Source organism: Phytophthora sojae (genome assembly GCF_000149755.1).
Source record: "Phytophthora sojae unplaced genomic scaffold PHYSOscaffold_2, whole genome shotgun sequence".
Classification (NCBI taxonomy): domain Eukaryota; phylum Oomycota; class Peronosporomycetes; order Peronosporales; family Peronosporaceae; genus Phytophthora; species Phytophthora sojae.
Window position 1 is genome coordinate 295,002 of NW_009258116.1, and position 21,615 is coordinate 316,616.

Below are 21,615 nucleotides of genomic sequence, written 5' to 3' on the forward strand. Positions count from 1 at the left end.
CCCATGGACAGCCCTGGGGGTCGGAACAACGGGTGCCAGGATCTCGTCCACTTTTCGACTTCGACTCGAGACCGTACCACCCGGTATCTGGACGCTACTGGATGCCGTGTATCGTCATGAGCCCGAAGGCACGCGTGAAGCCATTCGGGGGCACATTTACACCATACTCAACCTCTGCTGGCGGCTTGGAGTGGTGACCACGTTGCAAGGGATTTGGCGGAGAAGGTGCTTATATCGCGATCCGAGGGAGGACGCGTCATTGAAACGGGCGGCTGCCGTCCTACATGGACGCCTTCGTTCCGCATACCTAACCGTTCGGATCCACTCTACGTCCACAACGGCTAGTCCGCACCAAGGGGCGGCTGCACGGATTTGCCATCTCGCGCTCACTTCGCCATCCCCGGAGACGCAGAGCCTGCCGCGCCCCGCTCAGACTTCACAGTACACCCTGCTCTACTTTGATGGCGGGGCTCGTGGAAACCCCGGCCCTGCTGGCGCGGGGACCGTGATCCTACAACTTGGCGGCGCAAGCCTCCAGCCCGCCGTCCTCTGGCTGGCCAGCGTTTCCCACGTGTCGAAGACCACGAACAACGTCGCTGAATATCGCGCTCTCCTTAACGGCCTGCATTATGCGGTACGGCACTCAATGCTGGGATTGCATATTGTTGGCGACAGCAATCTCATCCTAACACAATTGCAGAAGCGACGGGTACCAAGGGCTCGTCACTTACAAGGGCTTTACGGACAGTGCCGGATACTGGCGGACCGACTGATGGTGTCTTCATGGTCACATCACCTGCGGCACTTCAACAAAACAGCGGACGGCCTAGCAAACATTGCTATGGACACCAAACAAAGCAAGCAGGCGACGGCGGAAGATATCTCCCGCTTACCGCCGCAGTGGACAACCGTACTCGAGTCCCTCCAAGCGGACGTTGAGCACTGGATGGACACCAACCCGGATCGGGAGGGCATTGGCTGGGCCTCCCCTCGCACTGGCGCACCGTAACACGTGTGCATCTACTGCCACCCTTTGGGCGTAGGCAGCACACCCTCCAACGATCCTTAAGCGCGGGAGGGCCGGGCATTTACTAGGTCGTTAGCTAGCCTAAATGACTGTAATGTACCTCAACTTAAAGCGATGGCGTTCTTCAAGAGTCTTGCTATTATAACCACCTCGAGCGTATCGAAAATCTTCCCCGGAAAGACGCCACACAAACATACTTTGTTCATACTACGTAGAACGAGGGAAGACACCAGAAAACTGTTGGTAAACGTAAGGCTCAAGCCGCAAGTCCATCTCAGGAGGGACCTTATGTGCCCGAGACCTTGAGCTCAATTACGGATCCCTATTTAACTGAATTGTCTTCTGAAACTATCGCTGACGGGGATCGCGTCAGTTCGAACGGTTCTCGCTGTATTTCAGAAGCACTTCGAAATAATCAATCGGGTGGCCCAGCCTCCTGTGTGGGCACAATCGAATTGTTGCGTTCGTGTTCAGTAAAAAGATTCATTACTGCATAGTAGTTGTCGAACTCGTTGCGATTGTTGGCGCTTGCTGTATGAAGTTTTCGGGCCATGAGGCCGTCATTGATCACCACCTACTCCAGCCGGCGTCGACGTGGCTTCCGGATGGGTTAGGGGGATTTTCGCGGTTGAACGGAGATTCGTGCTCCTTTCTCGAAGCCGCGTTGACTTCAGTCACACCCAGAACGACGATGACAGCGATGATGAGGCATTAAATCAAGTTTCTGTCGACGTATGGTGTCTTCTGCTGAAAATGCGTGATCGTGATTGGAATGGCTCAGGTCGCTGACGCCTCCAGGATCGGAGGCCGCGGCCACTACGACCGCATGGCCCCGCAGAAGTAAAGCGTCGAGTCTATCAAGAACCTGGTCTCCTTCTTCTAAGCCGAGGTCGTCGTGCTAATTTGACTCGAGTCAGCCAGCACCGCTTCGGAAACATCAAGTCATGTCCATGTTGGGCGAGTCACTGGTATCGCTGGTGCCGAACCTTGACAAGCTAAACACTAAACATATTTTTTTGTTCACACGCTCGCATTGTTGTTTGTGGTCTATAATAGCAGCCATGTTTCTCGTTCCACTATATGCGCAGGTGATTTTGATTTAGCAATGTCTTCAGATAAAAACAATTCTAAAAAGTTGTCGATCCTGAAAATGCAAAAAAGTGATGCTGATCTTTGAGGGTAGTGATGAGCCTTCTCAAAGAAGGTGGTGTCTCCAAACGGATGTTCGGCGAGGAATCATCACGGGGCATACGTACAGCGCCTTTTACAATATAATGCTGCGCAGTGGAGTCATTAGGGCCCCCCTGTGCTGTCTGAAGTCGCTGCGTGTTACCCCTTTGCCGATATAAACTGCTGAAAGCTGCTGCTTGCTGGTAATGCATGTGCAGTCTCTTGTTTCACTAGCATGACTAGGCGTTTGCTGCTGCAACAGCAACTCGGTCGACAATACCTTCGCGCAGTGATTGGAAAAATGTATTGGCAAGGATTGCAACTGTACCGTACCATTGCAATATAGACGCCAATGTTACCACCCGATACAATCGTGTCTTGCAATATTGCCTAAGCTTCCAATCTAGTATTGCAATGCCCATCGCTATCCAATACTGGTATTGTATTTTTCACATCAGCTGGTTACCGGCTAACAGTTGCTAACTAGACTACCCCGATTTGTCAAAACGTAAGTAGATAGAGAACCTATTTTAATAGTATTAAAATACTAGTAAGTAGGTGAAAATAAGCATCCGGAACGGTCTAAAATAAGAATATGAGCGATTATAGAACAAACTCGGAGTCATTAAGCACATACATTTACGTAGGAAAGTGGGGTTTCCTCGACCACTGGGTCCAGCGTTGAGCTACTGCAACCCTTCTTCGCCTTAATCTTCTGTTGGCAGCACTATTGCCACCGTGATCAGCACATGGCTCGTGACATAGACGTTCACGGCATGCGCAGTCTCATGTCCTTTGGATCATGGACCGAACCATGCGGTCCACGTTGGATACAATGCTGCATATGAAATGACTGTCCCAACTACTGTAGTGCAACTCAGAAGAAGTTTTGCAGGTGTAAAAAAAAGATTTGAATGATTTTTATTAAAGTGAATAAACTTTAGTTATATCTTTTCTAACTTAATTAAAAGGGACTCATACTTCAGCGGAACAATGTTGTATTTGATGGTTACAAAAGTGCGTGTTGGTCTGTACGTGGTGTACCCTGCAAACATGTTAGTATTTTTTTCAGCACACTAAGTCACTGTAAGTGCTGTTTGCAAACGGGGTTGTATGATCGCTACTATATCACTATGTCCAATTATGGCTCCTCAAGGGAAGGGCGCGAAACAGGTCATATACAGGCCAGGTCAGCTTTGATCATGTTGTAAAATCAACTGATGCCACCCATATGGATAAACCAAATGTTGATTTGCAGCGACATCTGGTACAAAGTTAGTATTAAAGTGCGATATGTACACAATAGCTGTTGAAAAGTAACTTCGTACCCTTTGGCTAGCATAACGGACGCAAAAGCGGTGGTTTTGGTTTTGTCTTGCAAAGGACACCAACCATTCCGATTTGAGCGGACTTCTCGAATGGTGCATCGTTTGACGACGCCACGCTCTACCAGAGAGCCCCCCCCCTGGCCGTGGCCATCCTACGCGTGGTCCCTCTAGGCGAAGTCGACGCTGGGCTCGGCGGAACGGTGGTGTAAATGATGGTACGGTGGCGCCACGTTTCCACCATGATATGATCTTTCACTCAATCTTGTTTGCCGTTCTCCTATACATGCAGATGATCACGAACCTTCTTCTTTACAGGTTCCAGTTCAGGGAGCCCAGGACTCATCAGTTCGACCGAATGCAGTTCCTGCAACTTCACTATTCAGTGTCTCTTTCTTGCTGAATCCGGCCCCAACACCTACTGACCAGCTGCAGTTGGCCAACGAAAATACCCACCTCGAGCAAGACACTTGTGATGAAGACTTTGAATTTCGATTCTCTGAACCTGACACAAGTGACCACAGCGCATCGGGCACGAATATCAGTTGGGATCCTATCGCTGCTGCAACCCACATCGAACACGACATTCCAACTGGTGAAGATACATCTTCCGTAGGCGAGACCTCTCTGGGACGTGCGCCAACGGAACCTTCAGACGCTACCCAGTCTAATCGCAGAACGGGTCGAACGAATCGATGGGTGGCAGGCTACAAGTACACCCAATCCAATCGGTACTCTTCAAAGGTTGCGTATCGGTGCAGTCATTACTGCGCAGGGCGAGGGTGTCCAGGGAGATGTGACTTCGTTTTCAGACTCCAGCGCTACACTAATTTTGTCCCTCATACATGTGGAATGTCGGCGAATGCATCGGAGGGTCATACTGTGACGGGAACGAGAGATGTTTAAGCAGAAATGAAGAGGGAGGTTGACACCATGGCTGTGACAATGACAGCAAGTCGCTCGGCTATTTGGGAGATGGTACGGGCGAAGTTCTTCGGAAACGCTGAGTTGAACGTGGCCATTGTTGGGCTTTCGAGGGAGTATGTGCTCCGCCGTGTAAACCGGGTTAGAGCAGAAGAGTTTGGTGGATCAATCTACGGGCAGATAGAGGTTTCGCCGTGGTCGCAAGTACTTGATGAGAGTGGACTTCCAACCGAAACAAACTTTCATCTTTTTCATTACTCATACTACGACAAGTCGAAGAAATCGCGCGAGCGCCTTCTGGGGTGGGGGCATCCGGTGCTACTGAACATGCTAAAACAGAAGAAAACCTCTCTTTTTGTGGACGGAACATATCGATCTGTGCCGTCGAAATTCAAGCAATTCTTCGTCATCACAACGCATGATCGACCGACAGATATCTACTGCCCGTGTGTGTTCGTGTTGTGTACGTCCAAGACGTATGCTATGTACTTCCATGCAATCCGACTAATCCAAGATGCAACCGATGGGGCAATGGATCCTGAGTTTGTTTATTGTGATTTTGAGGCGGGTATGATTCGGGCTATTGGTGACCACTTCCCGGACGCTACTCGGATTGGGTGCTTATTTCATTTTAAGCAAGCGTGTCGTCGGCGCATGAAGAAATATCGAATTCCTGATAAAGAAGCCAAGATGGCGATGAAGCGTGGTGTACTGGACATGTTGACTGTAATCCCACAGAACCAAGTAGAAAAACAGGGTGTTGCTTGGGTGAAGGGGACGATTATGACGAGGTGTGAGGCAGCACACACTTCGTACTCCTCAGAAAAGTGGCTGAAGTTCTGGAAGTATTTCTACCGTACGTGGATCGTGAAATTTCCCCCTATGTTGTGGAACATCCAACCATTCACCAGTGATGCTATCAGCCGCACCAACAACCCGTTAGAAAGGTTCAACAGAGAAATGCACGGGGTGTTTTCTGGAGCTCATACGAATTTACCTGATTTCGTGGCTGGGATTGAAAAATTGGCGCGGCGAGCTGTGAATTTCAAGTTCGATATCAAAATGGGCCGTGCTCGTCAGCCAGCCCGTCCACCGATACTGTTCCCCCGACCTATTATTTTTCCGGAAGTCCAATCCACTTCGGATAACGAAGATGCAACAGAGATTTGACCGACGACTCCAGCGATGAGGAGCCATTCTGTTTGCGCAACACGCGTAGGCGTGTGGTCACAATGCAGACAACGCAAGACCGGGCATCACCACCTGTAACACAAGGTGCCTTCCCTGATTCAGCTGATCAAGACCAAAATACGCGTGTGACGGAAGCGGAAATTGAAACTCGAGAAGGTACGCAGCCCCAGAGGTAGAGGCGGACGGGGAAGGGGAGGCCGAGGGAAACGCGGCGGTCGTGGCGGTCGTGGTAAGAAAAGCGGTGGAAGTGGAACCAAGCGCAAAAGCGGTTCGTAACCAACTGAATTTCTGCATGGTTGTTTAACATACATAATGAATGGATTTTATTGGTATATTAAACTTTTGCTCGATGGAAAAGACTTTCAAAGAAAAGTTGCTGTCCGTCGATACCGTTGGTCTGTCCTAGAGGTTGTACTCCCCAAAGAAAGAATGGTTGGGGTCAAGAACCGCGTACGGCTGCACCGATTCCAACTCGGACTCACCAACCGCTTCTACGGCTGCCAAAGCAGTCGTGTGCGCGCGAAATGCGTTTGCAATTCTTGCCTCAGCGAACGCCGGGGAAGGGAGGTCTTCAGCGAAACGGGGCTGGGGGAAAGCCTAGTGGTCCCCAATGCGAATCGGAAAACGTCAGTTAGTCTTCTGGCGATTGATTCGTACGCTTCGGCGGCAGTTCCTGGTCGATCTCTGGCTCTAGACAGCAAGACGGCATGCTGGACCCAGGTTACCGTGGAATCAATAACCCCCGATAAGCTCCCCTCATTATAATGAGCGTCAAGACGAAGCATGCACTCCTTCCCCACAACTTCATGGAAGTTTGCCTGCGCTCGTTGTAGTCTAATGAGCTTCGATTGCAGCTCCGGATAGATAGTGCTGGTAGGGAGCACGTTCGTATCCGAGATATGATCCGATCCACCCGTGGGCTCTCCGTCAATCTCGGTGCTGCCGTCAGCGTCACACATGATTTCGTACCCAATTGTCGCCGCACTAGAGCTCATGTCTGAACTCGCGGTCGCTGTATCTTCCAGTGGTGTCTGCACCGAGAACGAGCTAGCGCCTCCTTCAAGGATATCCTCATCTTCGTTACGCCACACCGCAAGTCTCGTACGCTCGTCTAAGATTCCCTCGGTACCTGGAGGAAATGTGTCGTCAGGTGTCTGCTCCATTAACCGGCGTCGATCGTCGATAGTCAAGGCGGTCCACATACGGCGCAGGCGCACTCCCCCACTTCTCTTAATCCAATTAGAATCTTTGACCTTCTTCACTTCTGCGGGAAAGGTCTTACGCTTGGCTGCGCAAGCGCGAGCGTAGTCGTTTCCATTCGTCTCGGCAAAAAGCCATACCGCAGCATGCATCCGCATGCTGAAGAAAGGCGATGGAGGTCCCAGAGTGCGGCTTCGGAGATGAAAGTTGAGCTTTTCAGCGCATTAGAGCACTTATAGCATGTCATATTTAGAACTGGAGTTGCCTGTAGGCTACTTGAAAATTTAAAGAAAACTCCCCAGCGGAAGAAGTGCTTAGACTAGAGTAATTGCCTCGTGCTAGAGTATGCATAGTAATACACAAAAATCAATGATAGCAGCGATAATTTCTCTAGATTGAGTAAGTACCTCAGTCGGAGCATGTACCCAGCAGCATATGTAATAAAAACTATGTTGAGCACAGACAAGTATCTAGGCTGAAGTAATTACTTCGAGCCAAACGTATGTTTACTGTGATTGGAAACCATGTGAACGATACTCGCAAATCATACCGCAGACTGAGTATGTACCTCAGTCGGAGGGAATATCTCGCTTGGCGTAAGTACCCTGGTTTGAGCCAGTATACAGTGGTCAACATTAGTGCTTACAATCGCGACACACACACTTTCTAACAAAGATCAGTTTGGAGAATGTATTTTGTTTAGTGTGTAACTCAAGGCAATCTCTCAACCGACCGACGTATAAACTTTCTGATCCCAATCAACCTCAGTGAACAAAACACGCGGTCCAATTCACAGTACACGCAATGCTACACGGCGCAAAAATTGAATGCCATAGATCCAGTTCAAATCCATGGCAACAATCGGTACCGAGAACGCATTTTCGTCGAACACGAACTTGTCACCGTCTTTCACCATGATGGTCATGCATTGGCTGACGCGGAGAGAGTTAAACGCCCCCAAAATGTACACTCCATCGGGGATCTCGATCGCACTGACACAAGTCTCCCATTCACACTACCCAACAAATTGTTGTCCAACACGCAGACACTAAGCTCATGACACTCGCCTTGGGCGCGTTCGTTAGCAAACTTCACATAACGACGAAGCTCTCCGTAACTTAGCCCTTTTGGTGACAGCGGCCGGCCACGCTCCTCACAGTCCGCAACAAATGACTGCCATCACACCTACCTTGGTTATCGAGTATAGCACAGGCGACACCCAGGTCGTATATCGTACACACGCCTTGAGGGGAAGCTCCAATTTTATGCACGTGGCCATTGTCGGAGCAGAACTTGTAGAAATTGCCTTCCTCAGATGCCTTCCAGTCGTCCACAATATTGCAGGCATCTACAAAGCCATCGTGACGCAATGCGGACCCAGGCTCCCAGGTATCTTCCCACCTGTATCCTTTATCTTCATCTCGCCATTGAGCTCGATACCGATAACCTCGCCCTATGCTGACTCTGTCAACAATAGCAAAACCTTTTCCGGTGGTCGGAATGATGGCTGGTCGTTGCCCATTAGGTGTAGTTGACGTTGGGATCTGGTAATCAGCGCTCGAGGATACACGTTCTTGGTCCGTCTCCACGTCCGAGGCTCAAAGAGCATCAACGGAAGCTACTGCTCGACTGGACACGATAATGCTGTCGTCTGCATTGCCGGTCCGGCTGAGCTGGTGTCTCTTAATCACGTATCGTTGTAGCTCTTTAAACCTTCGCCATATACTGCCGAAGTTGACGAAAGCTGATTGTTGTCGGGGGTACGGAGGGAAGAGACTTTTGCTGCCGTCGGAATTGCACCGCCAGCTTCATACTAACCTTGACACGCTGTCGCTTCATCGACTCCCCAATTGTCCCTCTGCAACACGCATTAGCCGAGCTAGGAGAGCGAAGTAGCTGGTAGCGCGTCATGGTGTCGGTGGCAAGTGACAATTTCTGCAATTCAGAAGTGAACTCTACATCGATTGTAAATGAGGCGAGAAGGTGTACCAAAAGCTTCAATCGAGTCGTACTCAATCGATACTGAGGTCAAGTTGGCGCTATCGATCCATCCATTATCGCTAAGTATCATTCCGTAGAAATTTCCTTTGTATGACAGATTGGTGGGCTGCTACAGATACTTTCCTTAGCCAGTTGACTAACACATGACGATCACCATTGACTATGTCGGTCACCTGCTCCAGTCTTTGATTATTTTGGATTAGTCGCATCATGTGTGTACACATGACCTCGCATGACCTGACCTGCCTATGACCTGATAAAGAAGCTATCTTGGAAGGCTCCAACTGAAAACAACCAGAGGCAGAAGCCGACAAAGAAAAAGAAAATGAAAACGCGGACTACAAAAATGCCGTCGACGTCAGCGCTACGCGTGGGTGGGCAGCGGTTTTCTGTTAGCGGATCGACCTCAGCCTCGTGCAGCAGATATTTCCAGCATGGCTATTTCTCTGTCACGAGTGGAGAAACAAAATATATCACAAGTAAACAGTTCAAGCGTCTCCTTCGTAAGCCTCAAGACCTTGAATGCGTGTTTGTGATTCGTCCAGTGACGGAAAAAGAACAGACTGAATCGAAGAAAGCATACACGACCATTGATGACTATGATGGCCACCCTGTGTATGATGTCCTGGTGAAACACAATGACATGTTTCGGCGGAAGTTGCCCAGCGAGCTGCCACCTGAGTCCCATGGCGTGCATAAAATGGCAGTGGACACCACTAAACCAATTTTCCGCCAACAGTGGCGTCAGTCACCGGCGCAAGAACAAGTAAAAAGGGCATGGGTCGAAGAAATGCTTCGGGCAGGTCTGATACGACCATCGTCGTCCCCCCACGGGGCTCCGACATTTTGCGTCAAGAAACCCGTGGGGTGGAGGATTGTGCACGACTATCGGGCGATGAACAACCACACTGTGCGGCGAACGTTGCCAATGCCCAGAAAAGATGTCATTTACGAACGCATGCAAGGTGCGTATTGGTACAGCTGCATGGACCTCTTGAGTGGCTACTACCAGTTCAGAATGCGGGATGCAGATGTCAAATACACAGCGTTTCAAACAGCGGACGGACTTTACGAGTACTTTGTGATTCCAATGAGTCTGTCTAATGCGCCTGCTACGTTCAATGACGGAATACGAAGACTGCTGAAAGATTAGGCTGACTTTTGTCTTTCTTACTTTGACGACATTTACGATTTTACGCGAAGTCAACACCTGAATGAACATTTAGCTGCCTTGGATCGCGTTTTGACGAGACTAGAAGACAACAAGTTTTACGTCAAGTTGAGCAAGTGCGTGTTCTGTTCGCCTGAGATACCCTGTCTTGGTGACTATGTTGGTCGTGAAGGGGTCCGGATAGACCCTAAGAAGGTAGAAGTGCTGCGTGAGTGGCCACTGCCAGCTACGAAAAGTGAGTTGCAGTCATTCCTAGGGACTGCGAACTACGTTCAGCGTTTCTGCAAGGGCTTCGCTCATGATGCTGGCCCGCTGTTCGACATGTTGAAAACAAAAACAGCTACACCGAAGAAGACAAAGCTCGAGTGGACGAAAGAGCTGGTACGACACGTCAATAAACTCAAACAACGAATTTCGGCTACTCCGGTGTTACTATCGCCGACTTCAACAAGCCGTTCTTTATGCGAATGGACGCCAGTGATTTCGCGATTGGAGGTGTTCTTTATCAGTTGGAAGAGCACGATGGTCAAGTCGTGGAGCGCTCAGTAGCATTTCAAGGTCGTAAATACAAGGGTGCAGAGATGAACTACTCGATTAGGGAGAAAGAGCTGCTTGCGATATTGTATGGGCTGCGCGTGTGGCGCATTTACTTGCTCGACAAGCCGTTTGTGGTGGAGACCGACCACAAGTCGCTCGAAAATGTATTTTCGCAGAAGAGTATCTCTCGACGAATCGCACGCTGGTACGATGAACTGAGCGAGTATCCAGTCACGTTTAAGTACATACCCGGCCCATCGAATACTGTCGCCGACAGCATCTCGAGGCGCGCGGATTTTCAGGAACAACAGTCGCTTAATGCCATTATCGCGGCTTCTGAGGTGCACTCGCGGGTTAAGAAGGGCATGATTTCGCTGGTTGAGGAAGTCACTGAGCGATATATGGATGATCCTCACACTGCGATGATTGTACGTGCGTTGAAAGGAGATGCGTTGGCTACGACGGAGAAAGTCAAGTCCGTTGATGGCTATTCCCTTGATGGGAAAAAGTTGATGTACTGCGGGCCGAACGATGAAGCACCCCGGCTGGTGGTACCTGCTATTGACGAATTAATAAACGCAATTCTGTTCGAGTTTCACGATGTTGAGGTGTACGGACATCCCGGAATCGATCGGACAGTCCGATTAGTGGAGGTTCACTACACTGGAAACGGTATTTAGTCTCACTCATACTATTTTTGGTGTGGTTGTTTGTGCGGTTTTCACATATAATAGTGTGAGTGAGACTAAATTATGTGAGAAAACTTTATATGAGTGTCAGTATACCTGGTATTTTGTTATGAATTAGTCTCACTAAGACTATTTTCGAACTCATACTGATATTTCACACACACTAAATACCGTTTCCAGTGTACTATTGGCGGCACATGGTGAGGAGTGTTTGCGCCTATGTGAAGTCTTGCGAGACCAACGAACCAAAGCTAGGAACACGAAGCCGCCAGGATTGTTGCAGAGCCAACCTATCGCTCAAGGGCGTTGGACCCACGTGGCTATGGACTTTGTTGTGTCACTTCCAGCGACTCGTGACAAATTCGACTCTGTGCTCGTGGTCGTTGACCAGCTCACGAAGCGTGCGCCTTTTGTGGCATGTAGAGGTACTGCTACAGAGCGTGAAGTTGCTGAATTGTACCGTGACCGCATTTTCGTGCAGCATGGTGTTCCAATGGAGATTCTGTCGGACAGAGACCCAAAGTTCGCTGCTACTGTGTGGGCAACTCTATGCAGCATGCTGAGGACTCGACAAAAATTGACGAGCGCTTTTCGGCACCAAGCGAACGGTGTTACTGAGCGTCTCAACCAAACTATTGAGAACTTTTTGCGCGCAATTTCTAATGGCGCGTCGACCGATTGGAATTGCTACCTCTCCCTGGCATAGTTCGCCTACAACTCCAGATACCAGCAGTCGATTGGTATGACACCCTTCGAAGCCGATTTGGGTTATCTGCCGACGACACCGGCAAGTCTGCTAGCGCCACCGCAACAGGGGCGGAACGACAACGCCGTGCTCTGGGGAAGACGTTCCTCGAGCAACAGGCGGGTCGACTAGCTACCGTGCGCAGAGAGCTGCAGCAGCGTTCCGGCCGCATGAGCGACTATTACAACGACAACAGACCCGTGAAATCTTTTGAGGTCGGGGAGGAAGTACTGCTGTCAACCGAGAACCTCGCGAATTATCATGCTGGGACAACTAAAGCGAAATTGGGGGCTCGTTGGATTGGACCATACGTAATCCTCAGTCGGCTCGGGCATGACTACTACGAGTTGAAGCTGCCAAAAGGTATCAAATTCCATCCCGTGTTTCACACCAGCTATCTGAAGCCCTACGTGCGCAGCACATCGCGAGAGCAACAACCATTCAAAGTGCAGCTGCCAGATGGTACCGAAGGAGAATTAGTTGACGACATCGTCGGGCACAAGCGCATCAAAGGCAAGGACTACTACGAGGTCAAGTGGACCGGGAAAAGCAAGACTACATGGGAACCTCTGTCCAATTTGAAGTTCGTGGGCGACCTGATCACTCGCTACCGCGAACGAACGAACACGCGGAGGGCTTCTCTTCGGGGACGGAATGTCACGAGCTTCTTCAGGAGCTCGTGAGCAAGAGCCAGTCACTGACCAAAAGAACAGAGCGAGAATTAGCTTAGTGACCAGTGTAGCCGTTGCGAGTAGGGATGCATGTTTAAGATAGTACGGCTAGCAAAACGTTATCAGCAGGAATAGCCGCTGGGCTCATTCTGGAATCTAAACCAAGAAATAAAGTCGACGGCCAAGCAGACGTGGACCAACCACATCGGTGGCCTCGGGAGGCAAGCTCGGGCACCTACACAGATCAACACTTACCATAATACGACAAATACAGTTTGCGTGTACCAAGAACCAAGGACTTCCTCTGCTTAAGTACTACCAAATCACATCTTCCGCTCACAAAGAGCAGGAAGATTGCGACACTGGCGGTATCCTTGTACACCAGAAGCACCACTCCGCGCCGCGCTCGTATATCTTCTTGCTCCACACCGGCAAGCACATGTCGAAGCATCCGAGCCACCTCAGGGTTGGCCCCCTCGTGCGCGTTGAAAAGTCCTCCCTCAGCCTCAGTGGAGGAATATCCAACATCCTAGAGTTGACGACGGGTCCGCGAATCTGAGCGTTCAAGCCCAAGCCAAGCCAGCACCGCCATGGACCCAGCCTCCTCCCGCCACTCCTGCGCTGAGCACGTTAGGTACACCGAGCGTCGACTTCGGCGTGAAGGCTGTGCTACGTCTCCTATTGGAGTTCAAAAACATATTTAAAAATCTTCCCTACAGACTGAAACGCGTACCAGTCTCGCGATGGCAATACATGGTGCGATTGCCGAGGTACGCGAAAAAGTGATGAACAACGTGCTCGTAGTCGAATGGCTCGACAGTATGGTACTATGAACTTGCGGGTAATTAGTTTTAAATTATGATATGCAACCTTTTACCCCTACCATGTCGGAAGAGTTAAACGAAAGAATGAACACCCATGTCTACCTGCGTCCCGGTTTTTTTTTTTTAAAAAAACACGACATCGTATTGGCATTTCCGTTTCAGCATGTAGTTTGTCTACAAATTGCAGCGCTTGGTTCATGTAAGCTGCAACTAGTCCTATTCCGTTGTCCTGATTGTGGATGCTGCAGCAGTCGGTCTTTGAATCGCTGGATAATACGTCACTATGGGAACTCTTCACCCACATTGACGTCCAAATAATGTTATGCTTCAAGTACCATCGCACCGTGAATATCGCCAAAACCCCATTCAAGAAACGTGGCAGCAACTACCCTAAGCGGCAGCATTGGGGTCCATTTTACTGATTTTTCTCGTTATTTTTGCAATATTTTTTGTTGGAAGAAAGTGTGCGGACTGGCGTGCGAGCCCTATCCAGAATGTGTTGCCAACATTCACCGATGGACGATCACCCAAAAGGCTCGTTAGTACAGTGCCTGAATTTAATCCTGATCATCGCGAAGTCGCTCCGAAAACGTACGCGGAGCGGAATACCCCCCCCCCCACACACACACACACGTAACCGATAAAGTGATCAAGACTGTATTTGACAGGATCAAGTGGTCCAGTTGGCCACTATCCCGAATACCAGGGATCTCGAGGGACTTGAACTGCTAAAGCGTTATCTACCACTACCTTCCGAAGAGCACCTAAAATGTGTATGATGTTGAGATCGAATAACAGTAAAGTGTCTCGATAAGGAACGCCTGATATGAATAGAAAGAAGAAGGTATATGCATGATTGAAGGTTTGTCTCGTCACTTCAAATTCCCCTATGTACTGATTTACCGGCACGTGATGGGTTGGAGCGTGGCGAAAGCACGACATATCTTGCTACGCACACACGGGAGGAAACCACTAGATCATGTGACATCGAGTCGATGTTCTTTCGCATGCCTGTGTGGACTCCGAATTGATCAGGCCGCCATCATGGCTAACCAAATAGTTAACGGGCAAGCGTCAAGCTAAAAGATGTAGCGGAGGATTCCTCCGCGACCTTTGAGTTAGCCACGAGGCTCGGTTCCTGAGCTCGGATTGCGAGAGGATGTGTGGAAGATGTGGGCGTTAGCTCCCTAAAACAGTACATCAGACAGACAGTGGGTACAAAAGGGGGATGATGACTTCCTGCAGAGTATAAAATGTAGCCCGTTCCTTATCGAGACACTTTACTGTATTACGAAGTACGTCTGTTTTCGTGGCACTAAATTTTTTAGTGCTCAGGTCTCTGCAATATACAAACACCGAGATGATGCCGACTTGGATCGACGGGCTCTCTGAACTGGAATTTCTGTACGTTCATCCATTTGGACGTTCGTTTTTTTTATTTAGATATCCAACCGCATGTAAACAGGAGTATAGAGCAAAGGCACGAGCCCGGTAGTCTCCATAGCCTGAGAACATAGTAACTATCGACACCTACACCTGCCCTTCCCTTCGTCTGAGCCAGTCCTGAGCCGTGTACAGTAATCTGACCGAGTAAGGAACGCCTGATATATATAAAGACGCAGAATATATAAATTGATGTTAAGTTGAGTATACTTTTCCAATGTACTGATTTAGTTATTTTGAAATGAACTGAAGAGCAGCTTTACCTACGAGTCCGGAATGATTCCAACAGTGGCGTATGGTCGAAGCACTAACCTTTGACCAGGCATTCTCGCACCACAACAGCGCTGTCAACTGGTCGACCTCGTAGGGATTATCTAGCCCTTCACCAAGCCGGTCTAGAGCCTGCATCATCTTGCGGGATAGAATGTGTCGCTTAATACAATGAATGATTCCTTGGTCCTTTCTCCAGCGGCCGCCCCAGCAGGACTGCACTTGACTTGATTATGCGGCATATCGTTGTCTTGCCTGGGGTGGCCGGGAGGCTGAACTCCGTCATAGCCCACTCAGCCAGGCCCCTGTAGGAGAGAGCAGGTGTGCGGGCTGCCTTGTCGAGGATGCCCACTTTCTCAGACCAAGTGAGGCGGAGACGCTTGGACGGTGTGGACTTCATGGGTGGAGTGGGGGAGGAGGTGGGCTTGTGGGGCGAGGTGCAAAAGCAAAAGTGCGAGTCTACCACTACGGTACATGTAGTTTGAAGTCTAGTAAGGTCGCTAAATGCGCGCCATATTTCAAACGAGGGTGGAGAGCTGATGATTGGCACTGGATTTTTCACCTCAGTACCTTGCAGTACCCTGCACATCCCCCTATCGCCACATCGACTGGAAAATAATATTAAATATGTGAGGCTATTAGTTGTACACCCGTTCCTTATTCGGGCAGAATTCTGTACTTTAGCTCGGTGTCCGGTGGCTAAGGTCAACCACAATCTGATCTACTCACGCAGATATGCAATTGGGTCGACCGCCTCGTTCCTCGTACAGACTCTGGGTCAGTTGGGATCGCCGGAGGTGTTTAGTGCTGTCCAGATTTCCTGCCACGGTGATCTCGCTCGCTCGCTCTATTTGTCACCTCTTGGGGCTGCTAATTACCTCTGTGCGGCTACAGAATTCTGGAACCGGGCTGCAATACCGGGGTTGCAACGCCGTGAGGCTGCAATACTCACTGTTCCTCCGAACCACCACAGACACGTAAGCGTCAATGCTCTCTCTGGTACGTATAACTACAGTCGTGTTACGGGTCACGTGCTGTCGCGACTTACACTCTCGTGCTTCGATCTTCGAGCGAGCAGTCGTGGTTGCTCAATGGCGTCCGGGCCGTTCCTGGGCTGCGCTTCTTCACGCTGTCGATCGCCACTGCCAAGCTCAGCGGTTGCTCGTTGGGGGTCGTCGCTCTAGAGTCTCTGGTGGACGCTCATTCCTGGTAGCCGTAGGTGTGCTGGCTGCTGCTCATCTCCGGGTCGTTGTCGTCGCCGGCGCTGATCTCACTGTGTCCGCTGTCCTCGCTGTCCGTGCCGTCCTCGTCGTCCTTGCAGTGCTCGCTGTACTTACCGCTCTTGTCGTCCTCGCCGCACTCGCTGCTCTTGTCCTCGCCTCCGTCAGCCCACCGGCCAATGGTAAATCCAGGTTTTTACTACATGATCGGATCGCTCACCTTTTTGCATCTCGCTGGGCTTTTTCACCATCGTTCTAAGGGCTCGTCCGCCTGAAGTCGCTGACTTTAGCCGCTTTCCTCTCACTGGAAGAGATAGACGAGGCTGCATATTTCTCATGAGCTATCAAGTTGTTTATTTTTCGTTGTGACACAACCAGCTTCTTTTTTTTCAGATCTCGTTGATAGCTTAAAATGTTGGAATCTGGTTCATCACCTTGGAATGAATACTGAGGCGGCACGAGCTACACATGCAAGGAAGACACTAGGGTGCCTTCCAGTGGCAGCACAACCCCCAGCCAAAGAAAGAAAGCCCAACACAAGAAGCATCGAAAGCACGAGATCGAGAATCTGCGGCACGTGGCGAGGGGTTTGTAGGAGCTCATGAATCGACTCAAGGCCAAGCAAAAAGTTGCAGCCATACCGGCCTGGAAGGGGGTCGCAGAGCAGCAGCTGAAGGAGCGAGTTCACGCAGAGGTGACGAACCAGAGTCTGCGGATAATGCTGGACGCGCAGCTCAACATGACCGCCGAGCTTGGAAAGCCGATGCAAACGCGTACGCGGCTTAAAGGCGAGTGTATGATCAAAGAAGAGGAACCCAAGAGCCTCGAAGCTCGGCTAGCCACGACGACAGACGACGACATCTTCGCGGACCAGTTAACGCACGTAGAACGCGCCCACCTTGACGTGGCCCAAGTGTTTGGCGGACCCGAGTTCGCAGGTCGAACCGCTTCTTTCTACGACTCACAGATGACGGTGCAGTCGACCTCAGACGCTGGCGTTGCGCTCGTGACTGATATTACCATTCGACCTACATACTACGCAGAGGGCCATGTGGCGAGCTTTCGCGGAGGAGGGGCCAAAAACGATGAGCTACTTCAATGACGAACGGACTGTCACTGAGAATCTGGCGGCTTGATCGTTTGGCCTCGAATATGACGCGGCCTCACTCCAACTGAACGTCCGGGTTAAGCAGACATACTGCAAGTGTGCGGGCGATGACTGCGTTGTTATTTCGTGGAAATCACGCTTGGAGCCAGTAGAAGGCAACGGCACGAAGATTAGTGGAATGCAGTGCACCCAGATCGGGTGATGGTCCTTCGTGGCGTTAACCTTGCAGCTGAAAATGCACAGACTAGTGATACGATAGCAGGCTCAGAGGCGATGATGTCGACGTCGCTGCAGTCATACTCTAAAATGACACTGGAAGTGGAAGATGACATTGTTGCCGACCGCGAGTTGCAGGTCGACGCGCGCACCAAATTTCTGGTGTCTTTGAACGATGTGATTGCCGAGGTCTGCGGAAAAATGCTGAAAGAAGTGCTCGTAGACGAATGGCTCGACAGTATTGTACTCTGAATTTTGCGGATAACTTTTTTTTTAATTATAACGACAAGCGGGGTGCAAGCTGCAAACGCGCATTCCGATTAGGTCTAGCCGCGCGATCCATAGGCCGAGACAAATTTTCGACAAGGGACACGAAGGCTATTTAACGCCATAGCGTTGCACGTTGACTGCAAAACGAAAAATAATAAAGTAGTAAAAGCATGTTTCGATCTTGCCATGGCTGAAGTAGGTCATTCGAGTCTTCTCAACATTATTGTGTAGTGCTTCGAATGTAAGCTAGATTATCGGCATGAACGTTTCACATCTCCCCCACACACACCACCACCGTGCAGCTGGATTTAAATAAAGTACTTCGAAGTAGGTTGTTCTAATGTACTACTATTCTTTGAACTTTATTTTTGGAGTTACATTCATAAAGTACAATTCTTTGTAGGATCGTGCGATTCTTGCACCCATCCGTAGTCAAACCCAAATTCCTTCCAACTAGCTAAAGATATTCCGACAACACCTGCTCCTTAAGTTCTTCGTTGAAACCTTTCTCGTCTTGCAACGATGGCGATGAGTGTCAGCGTCTCGTGGACGCTCTTGCTAATGGTTTTGAATGCCAGACCCAACAACAGCTGATGAATACTGAAATTCCGACAACGGAGTGTTCTGGAGGCTTCTCAGTCCGCCTGCCACAGTATTTGGTCTTGCTACGTCTGATATCGGGTGCATTTTACGCCATTGCGAACTTTTCATATATTTTTTGCTACAGAATCCTGATTTTTCCTCATTACTTTACCAAATGTTGGAAACGGATACCCTATTTCCACCGCGGTATTTTTTTGCTATCCTGTGCACTGTTTCATTCGAAACACCAGACTCAGCAGAGGTTCTATCTGATCCATTGTGTGCTTCCCTAGGAGGTTTGAGCATCGCCATTATTTTTTTCTAGTAATTCTTCTCGTGTATCCAGATTCAAGTTGCACGTTGCTATCGGACTTCCAATAATCTTGCTTGGGTACGAAAGTCATGACGGTTTGCAACAGAACGCCGTACAAAGGACCGGCTGGCAAGGAAGCGCTGTGCTACGTGTACAATACGCGGAGCCCATACTGACGCCAGGGTGTGGGGGATAAATGTGATCCGGTTGTTGAAGCCTGGGTCGGGTGCCTGTTAGTTAGTTGATAATTGGCAAGGTTGTATGTGCTTGCCTTGAACTATCGAATTATTTGAATTAACTCTTTCTTGTTGTTACAACCAACTTCTTTTGAAGGTCCAGTATCGACGATGTTGGTTGATCACCGTTGGAATAAACGCTGAGGCGGGCAGATACGAGCCCCCTGCTGACGTCAGGGAACAGGCCCCTTCATGTTGATGCCGCCCCAGATACGAAACCAGGAGAGTTGAACTAGGGTCGGTAAGCAAGCCAACCAACCCTTTACTGTAGCTACGCAGGCCAGCGTACATGTACAACTAACTACTTTGTTTACGAACTATACAGACGCTTGACAGTAGTTGAAGCGCCATCAGATCTCGACATCGCGCATTTCGTTATGCCATCTTCGGATCTGTACGCAGCTGCACTAGCATAACACTGGGAGAATCTGTATATAGTACAGTAAGCAAGCAACTGGGCGCCTGATTGCATCTCGTTGAATGCATTGAAATGCAAAACGTGACTCCGCATATCGTGAGATGAATTCAGACGCCGTCGATGCGTTCATCAGTCTCCAAAATTCTCCATAACCCACAAGCAGCTCAAGCAACTACCAACTCAAGGCTCAAGACCAAGGAAGCCGTCATGCTTTCTTTCAAGGTTGTGGTCGTCGCCATCGTCGCCATGCTGAGCGTGGCTAGTGAATGCGAAGGCTGCCGTTTTCAGGGGACCGTACTACGGCCCGGATCCCGACTGGGGCAGCGCAAGCGCCGGTACTACCGGTTAACTAAAGCCACGCGGAACCAATGCGAGTGAGGCGATTGCGGGTGCCTTGATCCAGCCTTTATTGAGAGCGGCGGCAACGCATTCTAGGAGAATTTAAGTTGGTGGCCAATACAACCATGTTGTCAACACACTCCAGTGTGCGTTTAGTAGTCAATAGATCGACACAACGTCCACAACAACGCAGGAAGTCTGTTAACTGGCTGTAGATGTGTTTCGAATGCGTGTTGGAGCTAAACCCCGCAAAGACAAGAAGTTACAGTCCAGGCCAGTTGGGCAAATGCTCCGCCAAGCTCTCCTCCTCCGTAACACGCTCGGTCTTAAATAATTCAATGAACTACACGCCCAGAAATCAACAACGTTAAATTTGCCACGTCACTAGAAAAATCACACCAAAATCCGCACCTGCTGGTCCATCATGCGAGGCTTGGGCGCCGAGAAGCGGATGTACTCGTCGAAGATGGAGCTAAAGGCCCAGCGCTGCACCTTGCGCAGCGAGCCCACAAGACACCCAGTGCGATGCTACCACGAAAATCCAAACAAAATCCGGGATAATAATTAGCAAAACAACCGATTTTCGATATGATCCCGATTATTCTTACCTTGCCCTTGTTGCAGTGGATGAGCATCGGGTGGTTGCGCTTGTCCAGCACGGCCTTGAGCGCGGCCACGATGCCGTCCTCGGGGATGTCCACGAACGGCTCTTTGTTGCCAGGCACGCCGAACTGCAGCAGCTTGATGCCGTGCATCTTGTTGAACTCCGAGTTGGCCAGCGGATAATCCTCCAGCACAAGCGTGAGGATGGATTTTAGCCGCAGGGATTTCTTGAGGAACGCGAAGTTCTTCTTCTTGGGGAAGCCGCTGCGGTACAGGCCCTTCTCGATCATGGCGAAGTTCTCGGGCGGGATGAGCTCCTCGTACTCGGCGTCCTCCTCCTCCGCGGCCTGGACGGGGTCCCCCGCGGACAGCGACAGCGCCGGCTCGGGCATGCTGGATAGAATTGTAACACTCCAAACGCGGATGTTTCAGACCAATTGTGGTACAGTGTACCATAGATTGAAACGTTTAACAGATGGATCATGCATTGACATAAGAACAAAATAATCGAAAACATTTTTCTGCTTGCGCATACGGTTTTCGACTTGTCTTGCAGTTCCTGTACAGCACAAGAATGCCGTGCCAAATAGCTACTGTACCTGGACGGGTCTTTGGTGCCGAGTTCTTGCGCTAAGTTAGTACTCTTCCGTTCGACCACGCTTGTGTACGACGGTGATCGACGAGCGGAAACGGAATTTACCTGGAAACAGCTATCTACAGGTACAAATTCTTAAGCAGCTCGTCGGCTTCAACTTCGACTGTTGACTCACGATTTATCGATCAAAACATTATTCATAAATATGAGTTATAACGATAACGATTCCTACAGGTGGTCGGAGAGCTTGAACAGGCCAGAACGTACATTTAATGATATTTACGTGTAAGCCCCGCAGAGTGCTCTTTGGGCCATTGCATATTTCCCTTGGTATGGGTGGTACATGTAGAATGCACCAGGCTACGCTCGGCGTGAGCCAGTAACTCAATACAGCTCAACATTATTATTACTAGTAGTGGAGCATCTCAGTCGCGTTGCTCCGTTGAGTTGCTTAGGGGGCCAACACCCTGCAGTGGAGATTACACTGCAGGACGACGTCCCCGCTCTCCCAAGGGATCTAATGACGC

General features: G+C 49.9%; 7 protein-coding genes across 7 annotated transcripts; 3 read left to right on the top strand and 4 right to left on the bottom strand.

Annotated features, from left to right (window-relative positions):
• Nucleotides 1-649: 649 nt before the first annotated feature.
• On the top strand, nucleotides 650-862 carry PHYSODRAFT_381838 (hypothetical protein; the record flags this gene model as incomplete). The annotated part of the gene is made up of 1 exon (XM_009519879.1): nucleotides 650-862. A coding segment is annotated over one exon (213 nt), but the record flags the coding sequence as incomplete, so codon positions are not given.
• Nucleotides 863-4,197: 3,335 nt separating this feature from the next.
• On the top strand, nucleotides 4,198-5,616 carry PHYSODRAFT_484420 (hypothetical protein; the record flags this gene model as incomplete). Its single annotated transcript, XM_009519880.1, is given in 2 exon segments — nucleotides 4,198-4,422; nucleotides 4,441-5,616. Coding segments are annotated over 2 exon segments (1,401 nt in total), but the record flags the coding sequence as incomplete, so codon positions are not given.
• A 608-nt stretch (nucleotides 5,617-6,224) lies between these two features.
• Nucleotides 6,225-6,995, bottom strand: PHYSODRAFT_378231 (hypothetical protein; the record flags this gene model as incomplete). Its single annotated transcript, XM_009519881.1, has 2 exons — nucleotides 6,225-6,569; nucleotides 6,729-6,995. Coding segments are annotated over 2 exons (612 nt in total), but the record flags the coding sequence as incomplete, so codon positions are not given.
• An 8,154-nt stretch (nucleotides 6,996-15,149) lies between these two features.
• PHYSODRAFT_486301 (hypothetical protein) lies at nucleotides 15,150-15,377 on the bottom strand (the record flags this gene model as incomplete). Its single annotated transcript, XM_009519882.1, has 1 exon — nucleotides 15,150-15,377. A coding segment is annotated over one exon (228 nt), but the record flags the coding sequence as incomplete, so codon positions are not given.
• Nucleotides 15,378-16,388: 1,011 nt separating this feature from the next.
• On the bottom strand, nucleotides 16,389-16,659 carry PHYSODRAFT_324182 (hypothetical protein; the record flags this gene model as incomplete). Its single annotated transcript, XM_009519883.1, has 2 exons — nucleotides 16,389-16,567; nucleotides 16,629-16,659. 2 exons carry the CDS (start codon nucleotides 16,657-16,659, stop codon nucleotides 16,389-16,391), a joined length of 210 nt encoding a protein of 69 aa, XP_009518178.1.
• Nucleotides 16,660-17,009: 350 nt separating this feature from the next.
• PHYSODRAFT_295520 (hypothetical protein) lies at nucleotides 17,010-17,510 on the top strand (the record flags this gene model as incomplete). The annotated part of the gene is made up of 1 exon (XM_009519884.1): nucleotides 17,010-17,510. One exon carries the CDS (start codon nucleotides 17,010-17,012, stop codon nucleotides 17,508-17,510), a length of 501 nt encoding a protein of 166 aa, XP_009518179.1.
• A 2,773-nt stretch (nucleotides 17,511-20,283) lies between these two features.
• On the bottom strand, nucleotides 20,284-20,885 carry PHYSODRAFT_483936 (hypothetical protein; the record flags this gene model as incomplete). Its single annotated transcript, XM_009519885.1, has 2 exons — nucleotides 20,284-20,418; nucleotides 20,499-20,885. The coding sequence occupies 2 exons, from the start codon at nucleotides 20,883-20,885 to the stop codon at nucleotides 20,284-20,286; spliced, it is 522 nt and encodes a 173-aa protein (XP_009518180.1).
• Nucleotides 20,886-21,615: the final 730 nt, after the last annotated feature.